This window comes from Hemitrygon akajei, chromosome 1 (genome assembly GCF_048418815.1).
Source record: "Hemitrygon akajei chromosome 1, sHemAka1.3, whole genome shotgun sequence".
Lineage (NCBI taxonomy): Eukaryota > Metazoa > Chordata > Chondrichthyes > Myliobatiformes > Dasyatidae > Hemitrygon > Hemitrygon akajei.
This window is the reverse complement of record NC_133124.1, coordinates 188,502,308-188,524,786: the sequence shown is the minus strand read 5'-3', so window position 1 is coordinate 188,524,786 and position 22,479 is coordinate 188,502,308. Positions and strand designations below refer to the sequence as shown.

At 43.3% G+C, this 22,479-nt stretch overlaps 2 protein-coding genes across 2 annotated transcripts in view; both read right to left on the bottom strand.

The window, feature by feature from the left end:
- Window positions 1-12,668, bottom strand: part of gpat4 (glycerol-3-phosphate acyltransferase 4) — a 106,028-nt gene extending 93,360 nt beyond the window's left edge. The window contains exon 1 of the mRNA XM_073056901.1: window positions 12,306-12,668. Coding sequence (XP_072913002.1) covers window positions 12,306-12,470 — 165 coding nt within the window. The 5' untranslated portion in view covers window positions 12,471-12,668. The remainder of the gene's footprint in view (window positions 1-12,305) is intronic.
- A 4,729-nt stretch (window positions 12,669-17,397) lies between these two features.
- LOC140733484 (protein phosphatase 1 regulatory subunit 3C-like) lies at window positions 17,398-21,922 on the bottom strand. The gene is made up of 2 exons (XM_073056887.1): window positions 21,598-21,922; window positions 17,398-20,771 (listed from the first exon to the last, which is right to left on the bottom strand). Exons 1-2 carry the CDS (start codon window positions 21,651-21,653, stop codon window positions 19,844-19,846), a joined length of 984 nt encoding a protein of 327 aa, XP_072912988.1. The 5' UTR covers window positions 21,654-21,922; the 3' UTR covers window positions 17,398-19,843.
- Window positions 21,923-22,479: the final 557 nt, after the last annotated feature.

Below are 22,479 nucleotides of genomic sequence, written 5' to 3'. Positions count from 1 at the left end.
CTTCACCTTCTAAAATACTCCTAGAAACTCCAAGCATTGTTGCTCTGTCCCCCTGCTAGTGTCCCCCTCTAATCAACATTGGTCAGCGCCTTGCTCGTGCCTCTGTAGTTACCTTTATTCCACTGTAGTAGCAATACGTCCGATTTTAGCTTCTCTCAAACTGGTGTGAATTCCATTATATTATAATCAATGTCTCCTAAGAGTTCATTTACCTTAAGCTCCTTAAACAAATCTGGCTCATTACACAACACCCAAACTAGAATTGCCTTTTCCCAGTAAGCCTGTCTCCAAGCTGCTCTAAAAAGCCAGTACATAGCATTCTACAAATTCCTTTCCATGGAATCCAGCACCAACCCGATTTTTCCAATATACCTATAAATTAAACCCCCCCCCACCCCACAAACCATTGTAACATTGCCCTTTTCTGTCTCCTATTGTAACTTGTGTCCCACAACCTGGCTATTATTCAGAGGTCAGTATTATTTAAATAATACCAAAAAAAGTAATGATGTTTGGAGGGAAGAATTTGCCAAATTAGTATAAACATGGATTTTAAATATACAGATGTTACATGTTATTTATCATTATTAATTTAACTGCTATTATAGAAACCTAAATTTGATCTGTTTGAATCTTTTTTAAATAAGCAAAAATACCCATTTTAATAACTATTAATGAAAGTAGTAACTGAAAACTGTCACTCCATTCTACATCCTGAACTGAACCAAAAAAGACATTCCAGTACCATAACACTGCTTAGCATAGCAAGCATAGGTTAAAAGCTGATTAAGTTGTGTCATGGCGTGGTACACTGATGATTTTTGCAAATTTTTCAAACCAACTTGTCACGCATTTCCCATAATCAGACAGTAAAAACAATCAAGCTGTTGTCAGTAAGTTTAAACTTTGTACTTGAGGAGGTCGGAGTTTAATTCCAGCGCCATTCTGTAAGAACTCTTTGCAATGCGTGGGTTTTCCCTGAGTGCTCTAGTTTCTTCCCACAGTCCGGGTAGGCTAATTGTTCATTGTAAAGTGTCCTGTAATTAGGTGTTGGGGTAAAATCAGTTGTAGGGTTGCTCAGGCAGTAAGGCTCAAGGGGCCCACTCCACGCTGTATTGCTGTATCCAGAGATACCGGCCACGTGACAGATGCACTGCTACCTGGCTGGTCAGTAGACACACCACATGCCAATCAACATTTGGTCCCTCCCAACTAATCAATGCACACCTAAATTATTGGTCACCTTAATTGGATTAACTCGCCCAGCCCCATGCTTTAAAAGGTGAGACTTGCCCTTGGCTAGCCTGCTCTTACAGACCACCACATTGGAGGTAAGTGCATTGATTTATGTTTGGGAAGGTCTATTGTTTGTTCTGGTAAGGGAGCCACAGCTATCCAAGGTCAAGGGGGATAGCTGTCGTAGTGCTTTTCCCTTGTTCTTTGTTTGTGTAACTGTACCCTGTCCCCACACCGCTTCCTGTGTATTGTAGTTGCTTGTGTTGACCTGACTTCTCATTGTAAATAAATTCCTTATTATTAAAACTGTGTGTCCAGGCCTCTACTGTTGAGACTCAAAGAACCAGTTATTTTCCATCACAACATTTGGTGCTGCAGAGCAGGGTCTCATAGGTTTTGGCTGGACACAAGCACAGAGGATAATGTTCTAGAATAAGGGGAAGAAAGCCAGTGCAGGCACCCAGGATAAGATCCCCGGGTGGGCTGATGAAAGGGAGGGATTTGAGAGTCTGGCCAGCATGCTGGCAGACCATGGAAAACCAGTGGACTGGTCTGAGCAGTTAGAGCCCTGTGGAGAGAAGCTGGGCCATCATGTGGTCTCCCTCCTGAAGGAATCAGGGTTCCCCAAAGCCAAGGGGAGTCAAAGGGGTGCCTTCTGGTTGTTTGCGTCCCTGCTGAGACGCCAGGTTAGAATTACTGATCACCTGCAGCACTTGTGTGGTCAGAAGGACAGGGAAATTGAAGACCTCAGTCAGCGTTGTTGCACGCTGAAGGAAGCAGCACAGGCTGCCCAGGCCCGAGCCAATGACCTTGAAGTTAGGGGAACTGAACTTGCCTGTCGCCTCATAAAACTTCAGCAGGCCAGGGCAGCCCGTCGGTCTGGCTGGCAGCCGGACCCACTAAAGATTCCAGCCTTAGTCCAGTGTGGTGACAAGCTGGACGCATGGCTGGGTGATGGGGACATCTGGCTGGATAGTGATGACGAGGGGGTGCCCGAGGAACCAAGGTCCCACAACCACCCTTCCCCCTTCTCACCCGAACGGCGGCAGAACTGACAGCTGTCAGGATGGTCGCCCTGCAGAACCGAATGGCACTGGACTACCTACTCGCTGCTGATGGTGGAACGTGTGCAGTGGTTGGTAAGGAATGCTGTACCTTTATCCCTGATGAGTCCAGCAACATCACTCACTTGGCCGCTCACATTCGGGACTCGGTGGCTAAAATTCAAAAATCAAGGGACCAGCTCCTCCAGCACAACACCTCATGGGGCAATTGGTGGCCGTTTGGGTCCCTAGGGGGGTGGTGGGCAACTGTCATTCACTGGTCCATCGCACTCATTCTTGTAATCATAGCCATTTCTATACTATGTTGCGCATGCCAGCTGATTAAGAGTCTCTGCATTTACTTAGCTGCTCAAAATTGGTTATTTCTGGTATATGTGATTTTTGTTCCACCCTCTTATGTGTGTTGGCTATGTGGTGTGTCTTCTGAGGGGTGGAGTGTACCCAGAGATACCGGCCACGTGACAGATGCACTGCCACCTGGTTGGTCGGAGGACACACCACATGCCAATCAACATTTGGTCCCTCCCAACTAATCAATGCACACCTAAATTATTGGTCACCTTAATTGGATTATCGCGCCCAGCCCCATGCTTTAAAAGGTGAGACTTGCCCTTGGCTAGCCTGCTCTTACAGACCACCACATTGGAGGTGAGTGCATTGATTTATGTTTGGGAAGGTTTATCGTTTGTCCTGGTAAGGGAGCCGCAGCTATCCAAGGTCAAGGGGGATAGCTGTCGTAGTGCTTTTCCCTTGTTCTTTGTTTGTGTAACCGTACCCTGTCCCCACACCGCTTCCTGTGTATTGTAGTTGCTTGTGTTGACCTGACTTCCCCTTGTAAATAAATTCCTTATTATTAAAACTGTGTGTGTCCAGGCCTCTACTGTTGAGACTCAAAGAACCAGTTATTTTCCATCACAACAATTGCTAAATACATAAATAACAGAACTCGGGTCAGGCAGCATCTATGGAGAGGAATAAACTTTCCAAAGGTACTGCCTGACCTCCTGAATTCCTCCAGTATTTTGTCTGTGTTACTCTAGATTTCTAACATCTGCAGAATACCTTGTTTACCCTTTTTCACATACTGTTTTGCGATAACAGCAGGGGAGCCCTACAAATGACAATGCATAAATCTTACTAAAATCTAGTGGTGCTTTTAATTAGCATTGTCTTTTCTCTCACATATTTCTAAACACCACACCCAGAGCGTCATAAAGAATCGAATAGAACATAGAACAGTACAGCACAGAACAGGTTCTTCTGCCCACAATGTGGTGCAGAACCAAATAAATTAGTCATCAAATGGCCAACTACACTAATCCCTTATTCCTTCACAATATCCATATCCCTCTATTTTTCTCACATTCATATGCCTATCTAAACGTCTCTAAAAAGCCCTAAAAAGGCACCACCTCAGGCAGCATATTCCAGGCACCTACCACTCAGTATAAAAAGCTTCTTTAAAAAGACCCCCTCTCACCTTAAATATATGCCCTCTGGTAGTACTCCACAGTGTGGAGTTTACGTGGGTGGCATGGCTGTGTAGAGGTTAGTACAACACTTTTCAGCACCAGAATCAGGGTTCAATTCCCTCCATTGTCTGTAATGTCTGTATGCCCTCCCCATGACCGTGTAGGTTCCTTCCCAGTGCTCTAGTTTCCTCCCACCTTCCAAGACGTACAGGTTAAGGTTAATAAGTTGCAGGCATGCTAAGTTGGTGCTTGAACCACAGCAACACCTGTGGGCTGCCCCCAGCACATCCTCAGACAAAGGTGGTCACTGAAACAAGACAATGCATTTCACAAGTTTTAATGCATGTGTGACAACTAAAGTTAATAGAAGGTAGGATTTTTCTCTAAATACAGAAAAACATTGAAAACACTCAACACTACAGAAAAGATGTATCTATCCTGACTAAAAACATTAGTTAAGATTTTCTATCAGGACCACTCAGTTCCAAACCTCTTTGTATATTTGATCCAAAAATAGAAAATATGCTGAGAAAAAGTGAGAATAACTGTCCTTCACATTAAGTCAGTATCTGACTGAGTGTGGAGTTACTAGTAATTCTTAAACCAATAAGAATCAGAAGGGCGGGGGGGGGGGTTCTCTGGCACATAAACTGTAGTTTTTAGAGCAATGCTGCAGGACTTCCACAGACAACTGTCTGAGGTCTGACCACCTTGAACTAGTTCAATGGCCTATTCACCATTTCAGTTGTAATTCCACAGGACGCTGTTGAACTTCAAATGTCTCAGATAGTGAAGATAGTGGCCTGTTTGCTGCAAGACCTGGCTCGTACATAGGCTTGGACTAATACATGGTAAGTAACATGCAATTATATCTATTGCAATTGACCAGAAACAATACCAGACCAGCCACACAAACACTGTGGCTACAAGAGGTCACAAGCTGAGAGCATTACGATGAATGACTCTCTCTCTATAGACTTTGTTTCTATAAGGCATTGCAGACAAGTGGTGGAATACTCTTCATTTACCTAAAACAAGTCAGCTCCAACAATAATCAAATTCAACACCACCCAGGGCAAAGTATCAACATTTGACTTACTACCAATTCACCATCCTAAACACTCACTATATTCAGCACTGACACACCTGTGTAAACTATATTACAATGCTTTACAGCAGCTTCACTAAGCCTTCTTCTCCAATTCATGATCCCTTTGTTAGGTTGATTAATGCACATATCACAAACTCCACTCCTGTAACCATAGACACTTGCTTACTGACAGAACCACTACAGCCATAGCACCTGGCCCTGACACATCTAGAAGGACATTTATGCCAGAATGCTGTTTCCAGATTTCTGCTCAGCATTCAACACTATTGTCCCACAGACCCCGTGAACAACCTCCTGTTCAGTGGTCTAAACACATCACTGAGTGTTGGGTTTCCTAAAGAACAGATCTCAGTCAGGATCCATAAACTGCCCAACATCCTCAACATGGATACCTGTTCCCCAGGTCTGTGTGCTGAGCCCATTGCTGTACACTCTGCTCTCACATGACTGCATAGCCGAACACCCAAGCAACACTAGTAAATTTACTAATGGCAGGACTGTGGGGCTCATCACCAACAACGATGAGATGGCCTACAGAGAGGAGGCAGAAAAACTCGAGGCATGGTGCCAGGCAAATAACCTTTTCCTTAATATCAAGACAACAAAGGAGATGGTTATCGACTTCAGGAGAACACACACCCCCTTTTACATTGGTGACACGGCAGTGGAAACTGCATGCGGTTTTAAACTCCACATCACACACAAACTCTCTTGGTCCTAGAATACATCCTACATAGTAAAGAAAGCTCACCAATGTCTCTATTTTCTGAGGGGACTGAAGAGAGCTGGACTTTGCACATCCATACTCACATCATTCAACAGATGTGCAGTAGAGAGCATCCTACCATTACTGCTGGTTTAGGAACTGCACTGCTGCAGACTGGAAGTCTCTACAATGCTGCCCAATATATCACTGGCACCACTATCAAGGACATATATACAGAAAGATGCTGGAAAAGGGCCTGTAACATCTTGAAGGATCCCACACACCCTACTCATGATCCACCAGGGAGAAAGCTACATAGAATCCACACCAAAACTACCAGATTTACTTTCCCCAAGCAGCAAGACCGATCAACACCTCCACTCGCTAACTTCACCACTTACCATCAGCCACCTTATGTATAGCCTAGTGTCACCTTATGGACATACAATCAATCTATGCATATAAGCTATCTTATGTATTTATAATTACTGTGTTTGTGTTTTTTGTTATTGTGTTCTTTATCTTTTGCATTTTTTGTGCTGCATTGGATACAGACTAACAATTTTTTCATTCTCCTTACATTTACAGGAAATTACATTAAACAATCGTGAATCTTGAAGAGATACATCTCTAATCCTTCACAGATGCTGAAAAAGATTCAGGGTTTTACTACTTATAAGTAGGAGCAACTTTGCTGCACAAATTGTTCTCTATAGCAATTAGGAACGGGAAATCGATGTCAGCATTGGCTGCAGTGCCAGCATTACAAAAATACTGATGAGATTTGTGTATTGTTTCAAAAGATGCTCGACAATGAACGACATAACAGACAAATCTGGAAAAAGAGGAAATAATTTACGAACAGCATAGACATTTATGTCACTTCCCAAGAGGTCAACATTAGGATTACTTTGCAAACATGAGGAAATCTGTAGATGCTGGAAATTCAAACAACACACAAAATGCTGGTGGAACACAGCAGGCCAGGCAGCATCTATAGGGAGAAGTGCTGTCGATGTTTCAGGCCGAGACCCTTCGTCAGGACTAACTTATTACTCTTTTAGGATTACTTTTGTGAATTTCACTAGAGAGCTTATCCAGGAGCTGACATAAGCATGATGGGCTGAATCGTGTCAAGTTGGAAGTCATCGTTCCATTACTCTAATTTGCCTAACACCATAAAAAAATTACAATATGACCAATAAATTACCCATGTATCTCCTATGCTTTTCAGAAACTCATTGTAACAAAAACAGAAATAGTTTTGTTTGTTAAATTACATATTGAAGTAGTCTTGGTCCAGTTCTGCATGCACAGTCTGACAAGCCATGCAGCAATTCTCCACAACCTCCACATAACCACTTACATATCAACTTGACCTTTGGCAACATTGTCTAAAGGCGGAATCAAATTCCACTGTTCCACATCAGCTGTGCCTCAATAAGTAGCACTCCCCAAAATGAAATGCTGTTGACTTCGAGGCTCACTCCAGAGATGTTAGCACATAATGCAGGTTGACAGTGAAGGAGTGAAGTACTGAGTGCCAAAATTAGAAAGTATGCCATATTGTCCATCTCTTCTCACTGCTGCCATCAGGGAGGTGGTACAGGAACCTCAAGACCCACACCACCAGCTTAAGGAACAGTTATTACCTCTCACCTATTAGGCTGAGATAATTTAATTCAATTTCACTCACCCCAACAATGAACAGTTCCCACAATCTATGGACTCACTTTCAAAGACTTTTCATCTCAAGTTCTCCATAATTAATGCTCATCTTTTTTCTCCCCTTTTGTATACTGTTGACTTGCACATTGGTTGCTTGCGTGCGGTTTTTCATTGATTCTATTGTGTTTCTTTGTATTTACTGTGAATGCCCGAAAGAAGATGAATCTCAAATTGATACATACGTATTTGATAACAAATTTACTTTGAGAACAGACAGTTCGACAGCCCCGGATGGGTAACACTAAGGACATAATAATTAGGGAGATGGACTGCCAGGTACCTAGCAGTGAATAAATGCATGACTCTGAGATGCTTGATGAGACAGAGTCGTACTGAGAAACTGAAACCAGCTTGTCAATGACATTTCAAGTGCAGAAGGAGCTAGTTCCTACAAGTCTGGAAAAACTGCAATCTGTTTCAAGTTTATGAAAACAGATGGGGTTTTCTGCTTCTGGGTTTCTACCTTGTGAGTTGATAGTAGTAAACTACCAATAACTCTTGCCTAAAATCACATTGTCTGTGATCTTGAAAACAGAACCACTGATTAAATAAATAACAGAATCTTCTAATTAAAATACGTCGATGTCTTCATTTAGTTAAACACAAGGGTCCTATGTGCAAAATAAACAGACAGTTCCAGCACACAAAAAGGCAGCGCCCCAAACTTCAATACAACTTGCACAATATGTACTGGCATATTTAAAAAAATACTTGTGCTAAATTGTAATCTAATCTCTCGAATGATATATATATATATATATATAAATAATTGTTATATGATTACAACTTTGTTCCCATAAAAACGAAAACCAAGATTAGATTACAGCTGATTTGATGCTACTGCAACATTAAATGCGAGGTATTAACACTACTCATTATACAACTTGAAAGGAATTAGCTATAGACCAAAGCAGATTTACTGCCAATGATATGATCCATGGGCCTCACCTTTCTGTGGGATTATGACCTGTATACTCCAGAACACTAACATGACAGACTTATTCTGCTATTGTACAGCGAGTGAAAGATATCTAGAATTATAGAAACAGATCTGTCAGCCCATCCAGTCCATGCTGATCTCATCTTCCATGCCTACAACATGTATAGAATTAATGGTCTGAATTTCCTCCACAATGCAACTAAAGCTTCAGTGGAAAATCAGACATAGACCCATTTCCCAAATCTTGCACCCAGATTTTAAATCTATGAACAATTCTATGAAGATCTGCAAACAATAGGACTGATAAAGGAGGAGACACAGCTGCTAAGAGGTGCATTGTAAGCTTAAGACAGTACAGTGACCATAGCTAGTAGAACTGCTGCTGGTCCTGTGTGTGTGGTGGTTGTACTTTCTCTCCATAACTCTGTGGGTCTCTTCCACATGATTGTGTTGCCTCCCACATTCGAAGTATGAGTCTATGACAGTGAATGCACTCTGAATTGTTCTCAGACTTGGGAAATCAAGAACTACGCAGCAGAGGTTTAAGGTGAAGTCAGAGATTTAATAGAAACCTGAGGGACATTTTTTAAATCACACAGTTCATATGTAGAATGTACTGTCAAAATAGGTACAATGCCTCTTAAAAGGTAGTTGGACAGGTAACATGAAGAGGAAAGGTTTTGAAGGATATGGGCCAAACATGGGCAAATTACACACTTAAATGGGCACCTTGACTGGCATGGACCAGTTAGGCAGAAGGCCCTGTTTCCGTATTGATTCTCTCTTACGACTGTACATTCAGATCACAGAATCTTTAAAAGGATGCATAGTGAATTAATGCACGCCTGAGCCCAAACATAACTTTCATTAATCTCCAACATAAAATATTTTAATAGATGGGCCTACTTGAGAAAGAAAGCAAGAGAAATTCATTATGTAAACTTACCAAAAAGCAAAGGTTCTCAGCCTCTTTCATTGGGAAAAGGTTAGGTGGCATAAAATCAGAAATTGCCAGAAGCACTCAGCTGATCAGGTACCATTAATACATCAGGTCTGTGACACTATAGGAAATGAGATGCTGCTTAATCTGGCCTGCGATCTTGCATCAGAACAGTATTTGTGATTATCTATGAGAACAGTGCAAAACTGAGATGATTTGATGAGCCAAAATCTCTTTCAGTGGATGTCAAACTGATAATGAAAGGTTCTTAGTAACTGATCACTAGAATTGAAGGACAGATAGAATTTACACCAAAGAATTTCCTGACCAGAATCAGTAATTTTGCAGAATTCAGAATAGCTTTTTAAAAAGGATGGAAGATGTTTAAGAGCAAGAATAAAGGATGGAATGTTGAGCAGCAGTGAACTGAATTATGCAGTCATGAGGTAGCAACAGGTTGGTTGCCTACAACAGATGATGCTGGAGTTTAATTTCCAAACGTACAATAGTCCATGTTTTTTTTATTCTTCACAACATCACCACCACCCCCCAACCAGCCATTAATGAAGTAATGCATTCTATAATTAATTTAGAAACTGCATATTCCCAATAATATTTTAATAAATCTCAACATTGTCGACAAGGAACTGACATTCTTCACGCACAGTTGCAAGAAAAAGTTGGTGAACCCTTTGCAATTACCTGGTCTTCCGCATTAACTACTGAACATGTGATCTGATCATCTAAGTCGCAACAATAGACAAACACAATCTGCCTAAATTAATAATACAAAAACAATTGTAATTTTTACGTCTTTATTAAACACATAGTTTAATGATACTCAGTTCAGACTGGAAAAAGTATGTGAACCCGTGTATTTAATAACTGGTAGAACCTCCTTTAGCAGCAAATACCTTCACCAAATGTTTTCTGTAGCTGCTGATCAGACTTGCACTATGACAAGGAGGAATTTTAGACCATTTCTCCGTACAAAACTGTTGCAGTTCATTAATATTTCCCAGATACCTTGCATGAACAGCCCTCTTCAGGTCATGCCACAGCATCTCAATCAGGTTAAGGAGTGGACTCTGACTTAGCCATGAATTTTCTTCTTTTTAAAGCATTCTGTTGTTGATTTACTCTTGTGTTTCAGATTGCTTCTATTAAGCTTCAGGTGGCAGACAACTCTCCTGATATTCTCCTGTAAAATGTCTTGATACAGTTTTAAATTCATTGTTCCCTCAACAATAGCAAGCTGTTCGGGCCCTGAGGCAGCAAAGCAGCCCCAATCCATGATACTCCTTCCACCATGCTTCACAGTTGGGATGGTGTGTAGTGCTCTTTTTCCTCCAAACATAGCAATGTGCATTTCTGCCAAAAAGGTCAACTTTTGTCTCATCTGTCCACAGAACATTGTCCCAGAGGCAGTGTGGAACACCCAGGTGGTCTTTTACAAACTTGAAACAAAAGCAGCAATTTTTTTTTTTTAAAGAGAGCGATGGTATCCTCCATGTTATCTTTCCACGAACACCACTCTTGCTCAGTGTTTTTCGTATAGCAGATACATGAACAGAGACTCTGGCAAGTTCTAAAGATTTCTGCAGGTCTTCTCCTGTTACCCTTGGGTTCTTTATCACCTCCTACAACAATACATGTTGCACTTGCTCTTGGTGCAATCTTTGCAGGACCTCCACTCCTGCAACAGTACAGAATCTCCTCCACTTGTGGACATTTTCTCTTCCTGTAGACTGATGAACACTCGGGTTTTTAAGACATACTTTTATAGCCATTTCCAGCTTTATACATCTCTACAATTCTTCTTCTAAAGTCCTCGAAAAGTTGTTTTGATTAAGACGTGCACATAAACAGATCTGTCTTGAGAAGAGCAGGCTCTGTCAGTAACCTGACTTTGCAGGTTTTTAAAAAATATATAGGTCAGGGCACCTCTACAACCCACACCTCCAATCTCATCTCATTGATTTGGACACTGACTCCAAATAGCTTTTGTAGAAGGCATTACCCCAAAAGTTCACAAACTTTTTTTGAACATAGACTGTGATTGTTTAAATGGTGTACTCAGTATTGACGAGAAGTAGTACAATTGTTTGTGTGTTAACAGTTTCGGCAGATTGCGTGTGTCTATTGTTGCGACTTAGACAAAGATCATTCCACATTTTGGGTAATTAATGTAGCAGAACAGGTAATTGCAAAAGGTTCGCAAACTTTTTCTTGCAACTGTACATGTAGGCGACTGCCAGTCTATGTCTGCCTGGTCCTGTCTTAGACTGATTTTAGTAACATTTTTCCAATTCAGTACTTATGGATGATCCTTAAACTTTTCATTAACTAATACTAAACTTACAGCTCATCCTTTCTACCTTCAAAATGCTCTCCTATTGACACTTAAGTACTGGACCTAATCTAACCACAATCCTGAAAACTAGGTCTACTATTATCCCTCTTCTGGTAGCACTACTACAGCTCAAAGATTTTGGGCACTTTTTAGTAATTCCTTGCCTTCTTCAGGCATTCATGGAAAACTAGTTAACAACGGGATAAGCTTCAATTCTCTTCTATTATAGCCCCATTTATGTCATACCCCTCTGTGATTTTCCAACACAACTATTCACTGTCAACATGCCTGTAAGCACATCCCCAGCAAAGCAATCATCCTTGTTGCTTCCTATGCTCCGGAGAATGTTCTCTGAAGAATACCTTATATTACTGCAATGCGTTCGTTTATACTGAAGTCTCTTATTCCTAATGCCATGTTAAGTTCTAGCATTGTCTACAAAGACCTGACATTTTTCCAAAATCATGTCTATTCTGTACTCTAAGTCTCAGTTTATACAATTATACATCTACCTGTGAAAGAACCCGCTAGTCATATCATGCCATCTCAGAGGTTTACACAAACTGGGTAAGGAAGGCTAGTGACCAAATTCATCCATTAAGTTGCACTACCGTTTCCATCAGTAATCTTTTACTGCCGCCAGACATGGAACTACCTGGCTATTTTAAGAGTCCCTAGAAACAAGTGAGGGCATGCATTAAAATAGCTTGCTGGGCCGAGGGTCTGTCCCTCCGGCCGGCTGCAGCCTGACCTACCTCAAAAACTTTGAGGAGGGTTTTCATGTAGAGCTTGCGGATGCCGAAGGACACGCCGAAGATGGCAGGCACGATGATGAAGACCAGCAGGAGGGTGATCCAGACGGTCAGCGAGATGCCCAGCAGGGTACAGACCAGGCTGTCGAAGGGCATGAGGAACCACATGCTTCCAGGATGGGCTCAGAACCAGCGGGCCGTCTCCCACAGCTGCCCCCCTCAACCCGGCAAGCCTTCCCCTCGCCGCCTGGGCAGGAGCCGCCAGCACTCCGTCCGTCCGTCCGACCCGCGGCCTCTCTCGCCCGCAGGCCCCGGTCCCGGTCCCGGTCCCCGAGCCTCTGCCCCGCGTCCCCGCCGCTTATCCCCACCACCACCACCACCCCCCACCCGGCCCGCGACCCCGGAGCTTCTCCCCCAGGCTGCGCGCGCGCGCGTCACAAACCCACCAATCGCTGAGCGGGGCAGCGTACGCGAGCGCGCACGTGGGCGGGCTCCCGACGCGCTGCGTGCGCACCGGCGGGAGCGAGCTCCCCCCTGCGGCCCGAGAGCGCACTGCAACACCAACCGCAAAATTAAAGCAATGATGGAAATCTGAAATAAAATAGAAAGTGCAGGTTGTGCCGAGGAATCTTTCCACAGATCAATCTATAAGCCAGCATTCTCCGTTTGTATCACTGCAACACTTACTGTTAGTAAATTGAGAAATGTTTAAAATTGTGCAAATCTCCAAACTACTTCTCCATCCCTCGCCACCAGCAAACTTTCGCTCCAAGTGACACTTCATACATTGGGAAGGATATTCATGCAAGCAACAGACTCTGGAAAGCGCAAGACGGCAGAGATTGTGCAGCGGTGACAAAGCTCTAATGACCCGGGTTCAATCCCGACCCTTGGCGCGGTGTGTGTGTGTGTGTGTGAGAGAGTGAAGAGTTTGCATTTCTCTATGACTGCACCCGTTTCCCTCTGCTTCCACATCCCAAAGCTATTGCTGGTGGACGGAATTGGCCACTGTAATTTAACAACGTTGGTGTCAGCAAGATCAGGGAAATAAGTGGGGCGATAGGACTGAACCTGGAGTCTAATGATTTGATTGGTTGAATGGCACAAGGATGGATCACGGGGATGATTCTGCGTATGGAAAAGAGATTTTAGAAGCAAGAAAATTAACTTTCTTGACACAATATTCGTCGTAGATGCTGAGCAGAGAACTGGAACCAGAGGACATTGTCTCAATAAATCAGTGCCCATTTAAGACAAGCGAGAGGAAAGTACATATTGTTAATGCAGAGATTACAAACCTCAGTTAGGGAGTCGAGGGCTATGGAGACCAAGCAAAGAAAGTAGATTAGGTCAGCGAATGGCAGAGCAGGTGCAAAGTACTGAAAAGGTCAGATATCCATCAGTGAATCTTTGCCACAATGCATCATACGCATCACTGGAGAACAAAAATTGTACAAAGTAGATAGATAGATAGATAGATACTTTATTCATCCCCATGGGGAAATTCAACTTTTTTCCAATGTCCCATACACTTGTTGTAGCAAAACTAATTACATGCAATACTTAACTCAGTAAAGAATATGATATGCATCTAAATCACCATCTCAAAAAGCATTAATAATAGCTTTTAAAAAGTTCTTAAGTCCTGGCGGTTGAATTGTAAAGCCTAATGGCATTGGGGAGTATTGACCTCTTCATCCTGTCTGAGGAGCATTGCATCGATAGTAACCTGTCGCTGAAACTGCTTCTCTGTCTCTGGATGGTGCTATGTAGAGGATGTTCAGAGTTATCCATAATTGACCGTAGCCTACTCAGCGCCCTTCGCTCAGCTACCGATGTTAAACTCTCCAGTACTTTGCCCACGACAGAGCCCGCCTTCCTTACCAGCTTATTAAGACGTGAGGCGTCCCTCTTCTTAATGCTTCCTCCCCAACACGCCACCACAAAGAAGAGGGCGCTCTCCACAACTGACCTATAGAACATCTTCAGCATCTCACTACAGACATTGAATGACGCCAACCTTCTTAGGAAGTACAGTCGACTCTGTGCCTTCCTGCACAAGGCATCTGTGTTGACAGTCCAGTCTAGCTTCTCGTCTAACTGTACTCCCAGATACTTGTAGGTCTTAACCTGCTCCACACATTCTCCATTAATGATCACTGGCTCCATATGAGGCCTAGATCTCCTAAAGTCCACCACCATCTCCTTGGTCTTGGTGATATTGAGACGCAGGTAGTTTGAGTTGCACCATATCACAAAGTCCTGTATCAGTTTCCTATACTCCTCCTCCTGTCCATTCCTGACACACCCCACTATGGCCGTGTCATCAGTGAACTTCTGCACATGGCAGGACTCCGAGTTATATTGGAAGTCTGATGTGTACAGGGTGAACAGGACCGGAGAGAGTACGGTTCCCTGCGGCGCCCCTGTGCTACTGACCACCGTGTCAGACCTACAGTCTCCCAACCGCACATACTGAGGCCTATCTGTCAAGTAGTCCACTATCCAATCCACCATGTGAGAGTCTACTCCCATCTCCGTTAGTTTGTGCCTTAAGATCTTGGGCTGGATGGTGTTAAAGGCACTAGAGAAGTCAAGGAATGTAATCCTCACAGCACAACTGACCCCCTCTAGGTGAGAGAGTGATTTGTGCAGCAAATACGTGATAGCATCCTCCACTCCCACCTTCTCCTTATACGCAAACTGAAGAGGATCCTGGGCGTGCCTGGTTTGTGGCCTCAGATTCTGTATTATCAGCCGCTCCATGGTCTTCATCACGTGCGACGTCAAGGCAACAGGTCTGAAGTCATTCAACTCCTTTGGTTGTGGTATTCCAGGTGTGGTCTCGTTACAATCCAACATAAACCTTCACATATGTTGGGAAAAGGTCATTAGGCCCTTAAAGTTCATTACTATTTGTGTATTCACCAAATATCCTTCAATTTTACTAATTTACAAAAAAAAAAAAATCTATTGCCATCCATCTTGGATGTGGGTCTCCAAAATCCTGTTGGTTCAAAGGTCAAATTTAAAGTCAGAGAAATGTATACAATATACATCCTGAAATGCTTTTTCTTCGCAAAACAAAGAGAAGTACAAAGATTAATCACCCTCACTATTGAAGATTTTGTGGCGGGATTGAGAGCCGCCCATTGTCTACTGAATTGTACACCAAGATCTGGAAGGGATGCCTTTGGTCTTTGTCGGTGCACATATATCCTGTATTTCTACAAAGCAAAACACTGGGCTTAACAGGCTGCTCCTGGGCGTACACTGAAATCACCACAGACGGGAAAAATTCCAGACTTATTCTGGTCTATCCAATATATCTTCTGGAAAAAGATGCCCACAATTAAATGCCACAGATAGGCATATTTCTTAGTTGCAGTAGCATGGAATAAGAGCCACACTGAAGTAGAAACAATCATCATAGAAGGCTCCATATAGAAAGACCAACATTTAAGATCTTCTTGTCTTCTAGTCTGGGACCCAAGTAAAAACAAATATTCTTGGACCGCTTGCCCAAAAACATGTTGATATGCAAATAAAATAACATGGTTTATAATAGACATGACATTTCAACGTTTAGATCTTGTTCTCAACTTAAAAGCTCCCTCCGTCCCTTCCTACTCACATCTGGTCCTGGGTGAACCAAGGTTGCCTAAAGAATGGAGAAAAACCAACTCCATCATCTTTGAACCCCTGCATCAAGTTTCTTTTGCCACTTTCCAATCATCACGGAAAAACCAGACTATTTGTATTCTCTGGATCCATCTTAATCCTATTCTGAACTTCCAATCCAACAGCAAGATCTCAAATGACCTTTTCCATTTCAACTGCATCTTCTCCATCTCAGTGCCAAAATCTTTGTTACCATGATTCAACCTTCCCAATGCCCTTGATGATCTCCAATGTTATCCCATCTGGAACTTAGTGCACTTGTATCCTAACTAACTTCAACCCCATTTATCCGTACCTTGTGCTGAGCAAACTTACGTGTTCATATGAACTTCCTACAGCCTACGGTCAAGAAATACCCCTGTTGTAGCTTGCTTTCCCTTCATTTCATTGGTGCAAGACGTGGACACTCACCAAGACCATGCAAAAGTTACTAGATGGTCGCTATACTCAAATGCTTTGGATGGCTCTTGATGTGAGTTGGCAACAGCACATGACGAATGTCGAGCTCTACCACAACCTACCGATGCTCACTACTAAAATCGAGGCGAGAAGACTGCAACTAGCGGGACACTGTCTACGCCACCCTGAGCTACCTGCCAGCCTAGTCATCACATGGGAGGATGAACTTCGGGCGCCCTCCCGAGACAATGGTCAACATGCTCCTAGAAGATAGTGGTGTGGCTAATGTAGATGAACTGAACACACTGATGAGGGAGAGGGAGGAGTGGGGAGTCCGTCATCGTGCCCGACACCGGCCCCCTAGGCCGGAGTTGGAGTCGTAGTAGTAGTAGTACCCTTCATTTGGTGCCCCCCCCTCTACTGCTCATCCATCAAGGACTAGAAATTATTTAAATTATTGGTTTAGGGGTTACCTTCAGGGAAGAGACCTCTGCTGCTGATCAAACAACGCCCAAAGACTAATTTCAAAATGAACCAGTAAAACAAAAAAAAGGACTCCCTCTCGAGTAATGCCCAGCACTGGAAGACCAGTTCCCCATTAGTATCAACAGATGCGTCTCAATTATGTGCTGGCTTGAGCTGCATCAGCTGGTTTCCATTATTTTCAGGATCATCAAGGAGTTTGGAATGTAAACACTGCATAAGGACAGAGCCAGTGCTCAGCTGGACGAGCCTAGGGCACCTCTACGTATATGGGGACAGAGACCTTGGAAGATGCCAAATTGTTGCAGGTGCAAATGAATTCACTTTTCCAGTGAGCGGTGTATTGTATGAATCCAAGGTAATGCTAAAGAGCTTGGTGATTTAGCCATGGTCAATGCCTCTGATTAATGCCACTTCAACACCAAATCACAGATTACTAAATAAATCACCCCAGACTGTAACAAGACAAAAGACTACCACTTAGTGGCCCCACAAAAAGTTTGCATCGAGGAAAAAAAAAACACCAAGTTAATTAATTCTATGTAACCTTTATTTTTTAAATATACAAAATAGCATTAATTTAATATTCAACAAGTGCAAGCATAACAAATATAAATACTTCAGAACAGGCAAGCATCAGAGTTATAAAACAGAAACACGTTCCCTGTTACAGCTAATATTTCTTTTATCTCACTCAGGGAGTTTATCAGGCGACAATAATCATTGCTTCATACTGTGAGGCACCATTACCAAATGTCTGTGCATTGTGCCAAAACCAATGAGGAAAGCATCTTCCTCCCACACACTGAGTTAACTCTATACTGAACCTTTCCCAAGTGCCCACCATAAACTTATTGCAGTGCTCTAGACCTCTGGAGATGTCACAGCTCATCTTAGTGTTATCAACTCAAGTCTTTTTTGATGGAAAGATTCACTTTCCCAAAACATTCTTCCTCCCGTTCCTTCTGCACTTTCCCCACAAATTTGCCACCCAGTGAACAAAAAAAAACAACACAAATCTTGGGATCAGTGGGTCTCACAGAATTTATGAATTCACGGGAAGCTTTTTTGCCACACCTCACTTTGTCCTGTGAATCCCAGAATCACTTTCCATCACAGTGTGCTGATTTCAACATTCCAGCAGGGAAGTTCGTGCAAAAGAAACCTCATTCAGTTCATCTGTGTTCTCGTGTTTGGTTCCTAATCTGCCAGCGGCTCATCAAATAGTGCAAAAGGCCCAAGTTCAGAAAAAGATTTTATTTTTAGAATAACCCTGGAAGCGTCAGCTCAAAAAAAAATCAGCCGGCATTATACATGAAATCAACCCCAATCTACAAACTATTGCAACTTAACACCTTGTACTTCTTCCTCACCTACTGCCAAATAATGTTTGAGCAACTGAAATCAGATGTCATTTTAGCGAGTGAGTGGGCAATCGCAGGTGGTCCCGAGTCAGTGCTGATCCAGACCAGTTGCTCAGTCCTCACCAGGACAGCATGGCGAACAATACAGCATACTATTCTTAGTGACAGTCTGATGCTGTGTTCACGAATTAACAAAATCAAACTGAGGGGAATGGAGAGTCAGAAGCACCAATGGCAAAGATTTTAAGCTTCTTCCTCCCTCCTCCCACGAATTAAGTTTTCAGTATGAAGATAACAATCTTTTGTTAACAGCAACCAATTAACAGATTCATACTTAATGCAGCTGAGTCACTTCAATCTCCCGTAACACTGCAGAAGCACTGTAGAGCAAACATTGTCTGTAAATGCCCAGCAGTCTCGTTTATTAAATTGTTTTATCCAATAATGACTACATTTTTCATTTTGCTTACGTTGGATAGCTGAACGTTAAGAGGTAATCTTGTTTGAGCATCCACTTCGCAGCCTCAATGAAAATCAAAGCACTCAATAAAACTGTTCAAAGTGTGTTAAAACGTGAAGAGAGCTTTGCCATCATTTCGTAATTCAGAGCCACACTATTTCGGAATTGGAAGTATGAATAAACTGGCAAATTTAAAATGCACTCTCATCACCCCGAACTAGCCACAGTTCAAGCCGTAGAGGCAAAACTCTGACCCTTCCAGCCCTTTAAAGAGTATTGTCCTCCTCACTGGCATGAAGACTGAGCTATCGCTATTGCCTCATGTGCAAAGGTAGGCAGATGCTCCGAATATCTGTCCGAGATCCAGTTTTGGTTATAAGACATTGCAATAAGAACCAGAACATTAATAAAGAACAGTGTTATTGTACATTTAACAAAACAAGCACTCTGAAAACACTCTTTGTTCAATCAGGAGGGCTGAGAATACCACAGGGAGCTAGTTAAGCAATAGCTATCCATTCTCTGCTTAAATGTGCCACCAGATCTGAGAAAGTGATCCTGATTTGCAACCTTAACTCATTTTTAACTTCAGTGATCACTGCAACACCAGCCCAGCCAGCAGGGAGCACTCATATCACCATTAGCCAAAGATAATTGTCCTATTATGTGACAAATTATGGACAGAGCAATGAACAAGTGTCAAATAGTTAAACAAGTGTGTCCTGTATGTTCAAGTTTGACTTGTGAAATTCAAAGTTCACGTACTGCCACCTCTGCTTTCGCAAGTCATTGACAGCAGGCCAAAAGCTTACTACAGTAGACATTTTAAAATATCAGGTACAGTATTATGTTATTCTAATCAAAACAGTACACTTATTCCAAAGCACATCCTCATCATCCTGTTGGCCAAATGCTGGACATTCCCTGCCACTTCATAAGCCAGGCAAAAAGATGAGGAAGATCAGGGTCACAAATGATCAAGTCTCGTCAACAATCAACAGAGCAATGAAGCTATAGTCTTACAGCATCACACTTAATACTCAGTGTTCATGCAACGCCCACCAAACCTTGAGTCAATTGACATGATACATCCAACCCAAACAAATTATTATTTTAAAATAATTAGCTGATTCCCATTCAGGGACCAGAAGCTTTCACCAAAAGGGACCACTGTCAAACCTACCCCAGCTCTGCCACTGGGAGAATATCGAGTCAGCCAGTCGGGGACTGCCAAATTGTTCAAAATCTACCTCTTGTGCTTTTCCCCTAATGTTATAATAAGACAAATCCTGTGAAGGGTGAGTTTTTCCACCAGCTGACTGCCCACCTCCAACAATTCTATAGTTCTCTTTATTATTGTTGTCCCAGAAGACATCTTGGCCACATTTGAAAGCTACACAGAACTCAATCTTGGAGAGAGCTTGGAGTCTTTCTGGCAGGTGGATCTGAAAGCAGAAGGTGTCTATGTCCACACAGCCATAGGCATTGCTCAAGTAAATGCATTCAATGTCTTGGAAGCTTTTCCAGGAATCAAAGGTGATTCTAATAATAACTTTTTTGTCATAGTCAAGATTCTTAACTTTTACTGTTCCAGAAATGAACTTCTCATGGATCACACAGTCTTCAAGGCAGACAAAGTTCTCTTGCAGTCGAGAACGGAAGCTTAAATAATCTTCAGAGGGGAGGTGAAAGTCTAAAGATAGCTTGTCATTCTTGTTAGGTTGTGGATCACAGTCTGCAAGGTCAGAGAGCTCAAACTGAAGATCTGACAAATCATCCTCAAAGTCCGAGAACATTCGAACAGCAGTGAGTGAAAAACCCTTCATATCAGCAAAAACTACCTTCTTTTTCTCAGCACTAGCAGGGGGGCAAACTTTCCATTTCTCCTTGTCCAGGCATTCTGCACTTCGAAGATTCAGGCACGAGCGCAGAGGCTCCAGTCTGGATTTGTTGACTCCTCTGAAGTCCTGGTGGCTCAAGAAACTGTGAAAGGGAGGGGAGTGATTAAGGCAAAGCTTCCTGGCAAAATCGACAGGCATGGCTGGAGGATGTGACAGCTGAAGACAGCAGGCAGTCAAATTCCTGCAGAAAGGAAAGGGGGAGGTGGAGTAAGAGAAGTAGACAACAAAAAATAGATTATTATGCAGAAATTGCACAGTTATTGTGGCAGGAAAGCTCCATCCCCATCAGGCAAAGCAGGAGCTGCTGTGAATGAGCACCAGATGTCTTCTGATTTGCTTTCTACCAACATCACAGTACAACACTGTACACTATGGCCAACTATGCAACTTCCTTCTAAAAATGTGAAATACACACGCTAATGGCTACTGAAACCCAAGAAAAGAAATGGGAAAATGCCCAGTGTCAGACAAAATTAATCTAGACCTTCACAAGCAAAAGGTCATTCCCCACATTGACAGAGGCAGTTAGACACAGCCCCCTCCTACAACACACACACACACACACACACACACACACACACACACACACACACACACACACACACACACACACACACACACACACACACACACACACACACACACACACACACACACACACACACACACACACCCTGCCCCTCCCCTCCAGGTACAAACAAATTCATTTTGTACCCCCTTACCTAGCCGCAGCCAACCTTGTCTGCCCTTCATCTCCGCCCCCCAGTTCACCCCAGTATAGGCAGCCTGCCCTTTCTCCCATCAGCCCTCCCCCCCTTACTCAGATACAGGCACTCTATCGCACCCATGCCCACCCCCTACCCAGTTACAGACAGCTTGTCCCCACCCTTCCCCGTTACAGGCATCCTATCCTCCTCCTCCCCCCCACCCTTGACTCACTCCCCCCAGGTACAGGGAGCCTATACGCTCCCCCCCATAAAAAAAATTAACAAACAGCCTCCTCGTACCTGAGCCTGGACTCAGTTCTGCTGTGGGTGAGGGTTGAGGAGTAACAGGCCCACATGAGCAGCACCCCGAGCCGCAGGATGCCCCGGAACAGGCGCCGGTCTGACTCTACCTTCAGCCGCCGCCGCCCCACGACGACCGGCTGACCCCGCCCCGGCGACCGCCCGCCAATGGCGAGCCCAGCTCGAGCACCGGCAGCCAATCAGCAGGCGCAAGAAGGGGGCCGTGTGTCAGCGGGAGAGGGATCCGCGGGGTCCCTTCTCTCAGCAGGCGGCTCCGCGATTAAAGAGGGGCCGCTGTGGACGAGATGTGCTCATGCGGGACATATCTGGAACAATTCACCGATTTCATCCCCTGATTCCCAACAATTACCGGGCAAATCTACAGAATCACTTAAACCCCACCACTATAATCCGCTGCGGTAAATCTCACGGCGTGAAAGTCATTGCCAAGTTTCCCACCTTAAGTACTGGGTGGATTACCGAGTGTTTCACAACTCGGGAGCTCTCGCCTGATTCTGATAATGTACAGTACTGATCTAACAACACATTTGGAATCTACTCGAACAGACAGTATACTTGGAATAGCACAGGGGACAATTGGATGGGCGTGTTTAGGGAGAAGTTGAGTCTGACAACTCTGAACTTTTTTTGAATCCGATTTCTAAATGGACATAGAACCTATAAACACTACTTCACTTTTTATTATTTGTTTTTCCCCTACTATTTTTAAATTTAGCCATTTAATATACATATATATACTTACTGTAATTCGTGTTTTTAAAAATATTTATCATGTATTTCACTGCACTGAACCGCTAAGTTAACACATTTCACGACATACGCCAGTGATATTGAAGGTGAACCTGACTTTCTGTGGAGGTA

Coding starts and splice junctions, on each gene's coding strand:
- LOC140733484 (XM_073056887.1), bottom strand. CDS start 21,653: ATGTGGGCCTGTTACTCCTCAACCCTCACCCACAGCAGAACTGAGTCC. Junction 20,772..21,597: donor AGAACTGAGTCCAGGCTCAG/GTACGAGGAGGC, acceptor TCCTTTCTGCAG/GAATTTGACTGCCTGCTGTC.